Raw genomic sequence first — 10,635 nt, 5'->3', positions numbered from 1 at the left:
TAAGATTTTTTTTTTGCAGTGAAGAAACATACCTTCTCACCCCAGCTCAGGTGCTGGCTGCCTCGCAGATCCAGAAATGTAGAATGTGAACAGCTAGCTTACGACCAGAACAAAATGCCAAGCTGTAGACAATTCTAGCAGCAAGCAGTCGCGTGAATGTGCCAACCAATCAGAAGAGATATAGTTGATAAGTGGACTGGTCACAAGCCTCGTTTTGAAGCAGGGTTGCCAGATTGGCCAGTCGAACCAAAGTATTGCGCAGGTGCAGAGCAAGTTTTTTGCATAATATAATATTTAAAAAATGTGTTGAGCCAGGGGGTGCTGAGCAACCTCACGGTGGTGCTCTAGCACCACTAAAAATACCCTAGCCTCGCCCCTGTTAGAGAGTAAAGTAGAGTTGTGCTATTGAGTTAAGAAAACTGATGGGTCAGGCCAATACATCCTCAAACCTCAACTAACTGTATCGAATGATCACTTATCAAACCGAATCCTCATATAATTAAGTCATATCGTTATCTAATCATTTTTGAATCGCATCATATCGTGAACAGGAGTGATTTGTATCGCATCGTATCGACAAGGGGTTTCAGAGTATCGCAGTTATATCGTATCGGTAGCAGTGTATCGAGATGTGTATCGAATCGACCTTAGTGGTGAAGATATACATCCTTAATTTACAGGTTACACGACCACTTTGTGCATCGCTAAAACGCAGCATGTGTGGTTGTGAAGAGCGACAGTACATGAGGAGTTGAAGACGAGTCGATGAAACAGGTCAACAAGCCTCAGAGGTGCATCTGAATATTTTAAACTTCATATTGAATCTTCCTCCTAAACGACTGACCACCTGCCAAACACCCTGGTATCTGGAGCCTTTACCTGCTGTCATCGGGTGGAAGGCAGGATACGCCCTGGACAGGTCGCAGGTCCATCACACAAACCAAAAACAGCCAAATGTTTTTCTACAATCTCAAAAACCTAAAAACTCAGAACAGTATAATAAAATATTAGCTAACACTTAGCATGCTATGCTATCTTTGGCCAGCAGGGGAGCCGCGTTTTTTCCTCTTCCTCTTTTGAGGACTAAGTGAAAGAAATGACTGTGAGCTACAACTGTGGCTACAATCAGCACTATAGACCAGCTTTGATCAGCAGGGCGTGGCTGTTTTTCCCCTCACCTTTCAGAGACCTGGTGAAAACTATTTCCCTTGATTCCTGATGGGTAAGGGAAAAAACAGCTGCTGCTGCTGGTTAAACGTGTTAGCCAGTTCTTTATCATACCTTACCTGTCTAGTGCACCTCAGAAGTAGAAAAAACTGTGGATGAAACTTCAGCAACTCTCTTTCTTGTCGTCTTCCCCTTCAGGGCTGTCTGTATTTTTATGTATGTAAGGTGTGTTTAGTGGCTTCTGTCAGAGGTTTGGACATTTTTCTGTTCTTAAAGCTTTCTGTGTGTTACTTTAGCATGGGGTTTCAATCTTTAACTGAACTCTGGGAAAAGTGGATTTGTGACAACAAACTGATTTGTTTGGTAGATAAATTGAGTGTTTAGGGTGGGAGTTTAGTCTGAACTGTGTGCTTCATCTCCAACTGCAGAAAAACCTAAACCTGAACTCACATCAAGCCATAAAGGAGCTGCACTGATAGGAAATCCAGTGGTTCTGTACTGTAAGCTGGATCAGTCCGCTGGATGGAGGTTTTACTGGTCCAAACACACACAGAGCCCTGAGAATGAGACCAAGACTGAAACACACTCCTACACCATCAGCTCAGTCAGTGTCTCTGATGGAGGACAGTACTGGTGCAGAGCTGGGAGAGGAACCCCAGTCTACTACACTCACTACAGTGATGCTCTCTGGATAAACGTCACTGGTGAGTAGAAAACTTTCTGCTACTGATTTGGTGCTAAACATGGACTATAACCTGGATGCAGACAGCAGAGGTTTAATATACAGAGCTTCATGATCAGTTCACCTTTAACATTTAAAAGTTTTATTAAGGCTGTGTGGGAACTTCAGATCAAGCCTGCTGTGTGAACAGGAATGTATAAAGTGTCACATGGCTAGTTTTGGTTTGACTGACTCGCTGCCTAAAAGGAGAATTATACTATATATTTTTATATTATTCTGATTCTGGCGTAATTTAGTCATTCAGATGTGAACAGAGTCAGAATGTTTTGATGTGGAATGATGCATTAGAGAAAAACTTAATCCCTTATTATGTCTTTACAGTGGTGGTGACGGGAACCAGCGGTCAGAATTACAACAGTTTAATGTTCTGTCCTAAACAACCAGTGAAGCTACACATGTTTTAATGTAATGTTGACAGTGATATAGTGGTAAATATGAAATATGAACAGCCTGCGTGTACAATCACAATCAAAATGATTATTATTATTCAGCCCCTTTACAAATTAGGTTTATTAGAAAAAAATATGTTTCAGCTGTTTGCAAAAAAACAAACAAGAACAATTTAAATAACTAGATAATTAGATAAGTTAGATAATTGGAAAAATTGCTCAGAAAGAAACCGTATCTTTTTATTTTGGCTCATCTCTGAAACTCTGTTACCCGTGTGTTGTGAGGTTTACACCTGCCTTACCCTCTTTATTTAATACCGTCCCAAATTTTATGCACCTAAAGCAACCTATTTAAAACATTACATTCATTTGGGCAGTAGCTGTGTTTTTGTTTATGAAACAGTGTAGTTTAGTTTATTTCTGGTAGCACCACACTTGCTAGTTAATGAAAATCACAGAACTTTCTGCCTCTACATATCAAAACAATATTTAGCACAACTTACTGACAGTTATGACGCTGCTGTCACTTAGTAACAGGCAGACGCACCCAGAACACCAAATCTGATTGAAGTGCCCGACCCCGGACTATACACAATGTTTTATCAGCTGCCATTGTAATCGGCCCTTTAATCAGCCTGTGGGATCTCGCTTCACTGATTTTCTGGATTTTCTTTCTCCTCCTGCCAACGTGCTGCTAGTGTAGAAAGTTCTACCACCCAGGATCAACAAATGATTGAGTATCCACTGTTTCCCAATTCAGGAAGTGTTTAATATGGATATGCACACTAGGAGACTAAATAGAGGACTAAAATGATCAAAGAACTGTCAGAACTTTTTCCAAAACCACAGGCGTTGATCTCACACAACGTCAGGACATTCATGCATTCCCAGGCTGAGCGAGGGCTCAGTCTCTCATCTTGGATGCGTCTCTCCCAGCTGATGTTATTTTCTTCTGACTTCCCTCTGGCAAGAACTTTCAAAGCAGCACAGTGTGCATCACCCGTCAGCTAACACTGATTGGCCCTGTACTCCCTATTCATATTTATATTGAATATATTGCATCTTGCACCTTTTCCCACAGCACAGGGACATTTTGTGTCACGGTTTATCTAGAAAATTCTATAAGATGTATCTCATAAATATAACTGTTCTGGGAAAGTGTGTATATATTGCAGCTTTACACTGTAGTGTTCAATAGTTTACTGTTTGTATTTCCCCTCTTTTGATCTCTTACATTGATCTCCTGTATTTCTCTACATAGTACTACACTTAACTACACAGTGTAATGTCAGTGCAGCTACTGCCCTCTATCTCATTCTTCTCTGACAGTCATCTGGATGTTTGGTGACACTTTTTTATTTATTGTTACTTGTTGTCTGGTGTATTTGTCTAGTATGTGCAATACCCTTCTTGTGTGTGCAGTATCTCCTTCCCCTGTTGCCCCCTGTGCACTTCTATTTACACTTATACTTCAATACGTAGAAGCATGCTGCTCTAGTGAATGAATTTAATTGGATTTTTGAATGCCCTCTATTCTAAATACATATGAATATAAACCAAACTTGAATATTGAATGAGGCCATTGATGAGTTGGACATTGTTTTCACACAAATGAAATACATTACATCAGCCTAAGTACTTATACATATTAAATATATTGATGTAATGTATTATAATAATGTGGATGTTCACATTTGAATCAAGTAAATTTAAAGCAACCTTTAAGCAACTTTTTTCAGTTTAAAGGCCATCCAGATGGAAGTAAAATGACAGAGTAGTACCAGTAAAAGAGGAAATTACTCCAGGACTAAACTCCTGAAAACCTTTTTCTACTGAAAATTTTACTGTGTGAAAATACATAAAGAATTTGTATCAATCCCACATTTACATATTTAGATCTGTCAGTACAGAGATCTCTGAGTTATAGTTCCTGTATTCTCTACAAATTCTTTCTTCAGTGTTGTTCTTACTCTGTCCTGCAGATGGTTCTGTGATTCTGGACAGTCCTGTCCATTCTGTGACTGAGGGAGATCCTCTGACTCTGCGCTGTTTATATCGTGACCCAAAGCCCTCAAACCTCACAGCTGAGTTCTATAAGAATGGATCACTCCTCCAGACTCAGACTACAGGAGAGATGACCATCCATACTGTCTCAAAGTCAGATGAAGGTCTCTACCACTGTAAACACCCAGAGAAAGGAGAGTCTCCACAGAGCTGGATCTCAGTCAGAGGTTTGCTGATTTTAACAGAAAGCATTTCAATTTTTTATTTGTATTTATTTGTTTTTTATTATTTTATAATATCATCTGTCCAACGCTTACAACACTGCAGTTATTTCATTGTGTTTCAGGAGCTTCGTTCTCCGTCTTCAGTCTGCTCAGTAGTTTAATGGCAGTGTCTCCGTATCTGCTGGTGACCATTGTGTTGGGGGTCAAATGCTACAGAGCTCAAGGTGAGAACTCAGTCTTCCTGTGGGTCACTTATAACAAACACACTCAGATGGACCTTTCTATATTAGCTAATACTCCCTATTAATATATGAACTTGAGCTTTGACTCATTAGTAATGTCCCTCACTGTGTATTTCACAGCTAGACCTGATGAGGAGAACAAGCAGTGACAGAAGCTGGAGCATGATGATGAGTGTCATGAGTTTTACATTAGAATTATTCAACTGTGTGTTTTAAACCTCTTTCTCTCTCATTCACAGTAAATCAGGTTCATGCTTAATGAATATTTTTGCACGTCTTCATTTGTTTGTCACTTAATATTTTTATTTTTCAGTTCTGTCTTTATAAACAGTTGATACTGGCTTGCTTAAGCACAGAATATTTTATTGTTATAGTGTAATAAACATTGTACTTTCATCATAAATATGCAAGAGTAGTGTTGATGTAGTTTAATTTATCTCCTTTTAAAATATAATCACATTGGAACAGTTTGCATGTTTTATCTAAGCTAAGAGTTTATTAATTTATTAAGATGTATTTTTCTTTTATAATTGTTTTTGTAGTTATCGTGGTATTTTATCATCTGTAGTATCTTTTTTCAGTCATATCTCCTTTTGTTTGAAGGCTAGACATAACTGAAGTGTGATTCTGTACCGTTTGCTTTTGATTTTTAATAAATTTTAATAATTACAGCAGAATTATTATTGTTCTTTCTATTCCATTGATGTATCTACTCCAAATGTATGAGGCCTGATATTAAATATGTTTAGTATCCTTTTTTTGGTAGTAGTACCTACCACTCAGAACCTGTATGGGCATTTCATATGTTCTCGAATGGTGTTGCCTCTGTGGACTATTTCACTCCTAATTTGTTGTGAACGTTCAGTTGTTCTCTGTTCTGTAAGCGCTGATAATCTCTGCACAACTGAACTCACAGACATCAACAGATTTTGATGACCAGCGTACTTTGATGTGAAAATGCACGTCTGTAGTTAAAGGTTGTAAGTTGCATGCAACATATTTTCTTTGTGACTTGACAGTTCAAGATCAAGGTAATTGCTAATGTGTTGCTAGGTGGTTGGCATGGTGTCCGGGGTGGTTGCTATGGTATTACAGGTGGTTGTTAAGCTGCTGCCACATGATTGCTATGGCGTTGCAAAGTGTTTGGTATCTGAGGTGGTAGCTAAAATGTTGACAAGTGGTTGCTTGGGTGTTGCTAGGAGGTTGCAATGTGCAATCACTATAAAGAAAACTACACACATTTAAATGGAAAACAATACACAATAATACAGGATAACACCGATAGAGCAGATGCTACTATTACAGTTACTGAAATACTTTGCAAACAGCACAACTCTGAGCGAGTAAGGAAATTAATAACTGATATCATAAATATGACATGGCTGGTAAACTGATGGCATTAATTAATATCAAAACAGAGAATGAGAAGCTGAAGATGACAGCTGCTGAAGCAGAAGCAAATGAGCAGCTCATGGATATTCATCTGGATGAGCCTGAGGACACCATGGAGAATCATCTGGATACATACAGGAACTGAGCTGATGATGTGATGATAATACAGCAGAAGAACTGCTGGTATTCAATTAATATAAGAGCAGGAATTCAACTTAATAAGAAAACCACTAAGCAGAGCATCCAGCACGAATAAAAAACTTTAGAATCACGAGTGCTGAACCACTGAGAAAGCAAGATCAAAGAAATACACGTCACTGTCTGTAATTGTAGAAGAAGAAAGTGAACCTATACAGTAAGTGGAGCTGATAAAATGGACAATGAGCATAGAAACAAGGGGTGGTCATAATGGTATGTCTGATCAGTGTATGCTGATGATGATGGACTCAGGAGAACACACATATGATGATGATGATGATAGACTCATGATGAAGACAGACTCAGGACAACACACATGATAATGATGATGGTAATGATGATGATGATGGACATGGGACAACCCACATGATGATGATAGACAATACATACATTTCGTACCACAATGAGCTCACAAAGGTCCAAAAGAGAGAATAATCTCTATTTTTTGTGATGGAGAAAACTAAACTCTCAATATCAAAACCAAAGATTAGCTCCATTAAGATTTACAGATTATGCTCCTGTGTGCTGTGGAGCAGGTTAGTTAACTTTTGTTCTAAGTAGCCAACATTTGAAATTTCATTGTAAGACAAGCTTTGATTAGCTGATGTGTTTTTTGGCCTGAGGGCTTCATCGCAGTTGTTGCCCTCAAGACAGCCACGACTTGGGAAAATCAGGAGATGTGACACATTATCATGGAATAATGACTCAGCAGTTCTCCTTGTTTCATATAGAACAACTTTTGATTCCATTAGAAAACCATTTGCATTTAGAGTCGCCCACTGGGCACCTGTTAAACCATTAATTACATTCTACCATCAAAAAGTCAAAACACATTATAAAACCATTAGGAATCAACAGAACCACGTAATGGTTTCTATGGATTTTTTCAGCTGGGCTCATGGAAGTAAAGTGTGAAGGGTGATTCTGCAAATACGTGTCTGCAGTGAGATGCTGCAGGAGGTACAGTTAAACTATTTGATAATGAAGAAGCAAAATCCATATTGCTGAAACATAGTTGTGACTACTGTTCTAGTAAATGTCACTGTATGACACATGTGATGGCAACAAAAGTGTAACAGAGACATTTTTATGTGAGTTTGTGACTCACAGGGAAAGATCTGATAACAGTGGCCACAGAGGAGTGCTCAAGAAGTTACACTCAAGAAATGACACTAGAAGGTACGTATGGTTCTCTATTGTATTGATATTCAGCTTTAATCAGCAATCAGTGTGTAATGAACAGAACACACCTAAAACAAAGACACTCACTGTTTTATAATTCTGAGCTGTTGTCTGCAGTACTGTGTACAGCCAGGAGGGGCATTTCAGCACAGCAGGCTCAGGAGGACATGATAAATGTGTCAAAGCCAATTAGTGTTATCACTAATCATCACTAGACAAATCTCAGAATCGCTGTACTGCCCTACAGTAGAGCTGCTTACAGCACTTTTCTCCAAGAATCTCTTCATCATGATGTGTAAAAGTTCCGTTAGGACTAATCTGTGTAGGAGAATGATGATTTATCACTACTCAGTGTAGAGAATATAAGAAGCACTGCACTGCAAAATACCTTGAAAAAGTCACAATCAGTGAACACTGGATAAATAGTTCTAACTGTATTCAGTACTGTATTCATTACATAAAAACATTCAGAATACATTTACAATACATATTGATAAAGCATGTGAAAAAAACTCTACTGCTGTCATTGTTATTTAGTTCAGTGTGTTCTTCACTTTTACTGGTTGGCAGTTTTCTTTATGATATGATGTGTTAATATGTTTCATAAAAAATTTATACAAAATTATCGCTAATCTCATCACCTACTTCATTCCATTGCTGCTCCCACAATTCCACTGTTGTCTCATGAACTAAACAATTTGACATATCCCAATAAAAAGGCTTGCAAATTAGACTATAAAGCGAGTAGCTTTGTGATTTTCACTTAATGCCGTATGTTACTTTCCAAGGCAACGTAGTCCAGCATAACACTGATGCCAAGTTTATCACTTGTGAACTTGTGCACTACTGAGGACACTATTAAGTTCCATCATTCCTTAAAAGAGTTTAGTAACACTGAGGTTAACCCCTCAAATGGCCAAGGCGCACCAGCAGGGCCAAAGTTTAATTACACACTAAGAATAGCTCAGCCAGGTTACATTGAAGTCCCTGTTCTTAATGAATAATAAGCTTTAGTATGTAAAAAGCCTGGGATTTTAAGGAGTAAATTAATTCTATTAGTCTAGTTACACTGATTTTATAAGTCTATTCAGGCTGTAGCAGAGCTCAGTACCACTGACATTAATATCTGATGATATCATGACATGCTCAGAAAAGCATATTGTGACACATCATGATGTAATTTATAATGAGAATGATAAATATTGTTATATTGCCCCGACCTACACATACTTAATTTCTGTAGTCTGAATATGTATTCCAAATACCTCCGTTAGATTGTAATACAGTTACAGTATATTCCATTGCATCCCATCCCTGTGTGTTTGTGAACGATTCTCACAGGTAGTGTCTCATTCCTGCCAAACGAGCAGAGCCATGGAGCTCAGAGGTAGAGGCCCAGCATCCTGTGTTTGCATGTAAAGCATAACCACAAAGACAGACACAGAAAAACAGTCCTATCTCATGGGTCACGTAGTCAGTCTATGAATATAATGTCTGAGGCTTTAGAGCAGAGGGAAGTTATTTAGACAGTTGAGGTTTGACTTTTTTGGAAATCAGTGGCAATTACATCTTCAGCTAATGAGGAAATGAAACTCAGTGATGCAACGCAGAAAGCTCTGTGAGAGAGTAGACCTCAAGACAACAAGGTTTTTATTTAGCATTTTACTAAAACGCTGAATTGAGAACAGAATATTCTGAATACTGTCTGTACAAAATAAAGACACAGAACTCTCAGCCAGAAATCTCTGCATAATAATTCATTTAGATCTGAATATACACAGTCATGTAAAAGTAATTACGGAAGCAACATTTTACTGTCTCAAGAATATATCAAAGTTAAAAAAATTCACATCACAACAAGACCAAGAAAAACTAATTAATTTGTCTTCAGCAGGCCGGACTACTGCAATGGTCTCTTTACTGGCCCTCCCAAGTCCACACTCAGACAGCTTCTTCAAAATGCAGCTGCTAGAGGTCTTATGAGAACTAAGAGATCTGAAAACATTACCTCAAATCACTGCACTGGCTATGAGGTGAGTACAGAATGGACTTTAAAGTGTTGTATTTATATAAAAATCACTGAATGGCCTTGGACCAAAAGACATTGCTGATCTGCTTGTAGTATACAAACCCAAAAGACCTCTCTGATCACAGGGGACCAGTCAGTAAGCAGCAACCAGAACCAAGCAGGGTGAGGCATCATTCAATCATTATGCTGCCAACTGCTGGAACAAACTCCCAGATGAGGTCAGAAATGTACCTCATGCTTGAACCTCATGCATGATGAACCTCATGCTTGAGGTGACTTAAATCTGACTCATAGGTCTGTGCAAAGGCAAACAGGGGCTCTTCATTCAGGAAAGTTGCACTCTTTGGGTTCAGAGACTGCAGCCCTTTCATAATCTCACAGCTTTTCTTTGTAAAACGCCTCTTCAGTTCAGTTATGAGACAATCACCTGATAGAAAAGTGCTCTGGAGATCATCATCACAGTTTCTCTGGCCTACAGTGCTCATCACCAGTGAGTCAAGACATCTTGAGCTGATTCTAGGATGTCTTTTATATTGTGTTTGTTCACCAATCTTGCATTGCTCAGCCAGCTCCTCAACCTCTTTCCATAACTCCCCAAAGTCCTTTTCATGTCTGTAGTCCTGGAAAGTGTCTGTAAGTGCACCTACTAGCTCCACAGCCCTAGCTAGATCAGGTGTGCTGGACTGGACCAAGAACTTTACACAAGGTCACTAATAGCCCTGTGAGCTGCTCATCTATCTGAGAAAGAAGACCCCTCGCCTCAACTCATCTATCACCACTTCTTTCAAGTCCAAGATCCTGCAACAGTCTGAGAACTGCTGGAAGTCTGTCCCTCAGATTACGGCAGCCCACCTTGTGTCTGACAGTGCCTGTAGCTCCCTAGGCTGCTGCAGTGGGTTCAGCTCTTTCTGAACAGAAAGCCACTTCATACTCACATCAGAGCCAGACACAAAGTCAGAGGAGCTTCCTGAGCGGTTGACTCCTCCTCCTCCTTCAGTGGGGTGGATTACAATTCTGTGATACACAGCGCCACCTACTGCACAGGAGGGGCCTAGCAGTCAACGGG

At 39.2% G+C, this 10,635-nt stretch overlaps 1 protein-coding gene across 1 annotated transcript; it reads left to right on the top strand.

Annotated features, from left to right (window-relative positions):
• The first annotated feature begins 1,096 nt into the window (after positions 1 to 1,096).
• On the top strand, positions 1,097 to 9,564 carry LOC119262467 (sialoadhesin-like). Its single transcript, XM_037534718.1, has 5 exons — positions 1,097 to 1,192; positions 1,565 to 1,871; positions 4,281 to 4,529; positions 4,649 to 4,750; positions 9,432 to 9,564. Exons 1-5 carry the CDS (start codon positions 1,097 to 1,099, stop codon positions 9,521 to 9,523), a joined length of 846 nt encoding a protein of 281 aa, XP_037390615.1. The 3' UTR covers positions 9,524 to 9,564.
• The last annotated feature ends 1,071 nt before the right edge of the window (positions 9,565 to 10,635 follow it).

This window comes from Pygocentrus nattereri, chromosome 2, assembly GCF_015220715.1.
Source record: "Pygocentrus nattereri isolate fPygNat1 chromosome 2, fPygNat1.pri, whole genome shotgun sequence".
Taxonomy (NCBI): domain Eukaryota; kingdom Metazoa; phylum Chordata; class Actinopteri; order Characiformes; family Serrasalmidae; genus Pygocentrus; species Pygocentrus nattereri.
Note: the sequence above shows the minus strand (reverse complement) of the source record. Positions and strands in the feature narration are given on the sequence as shown.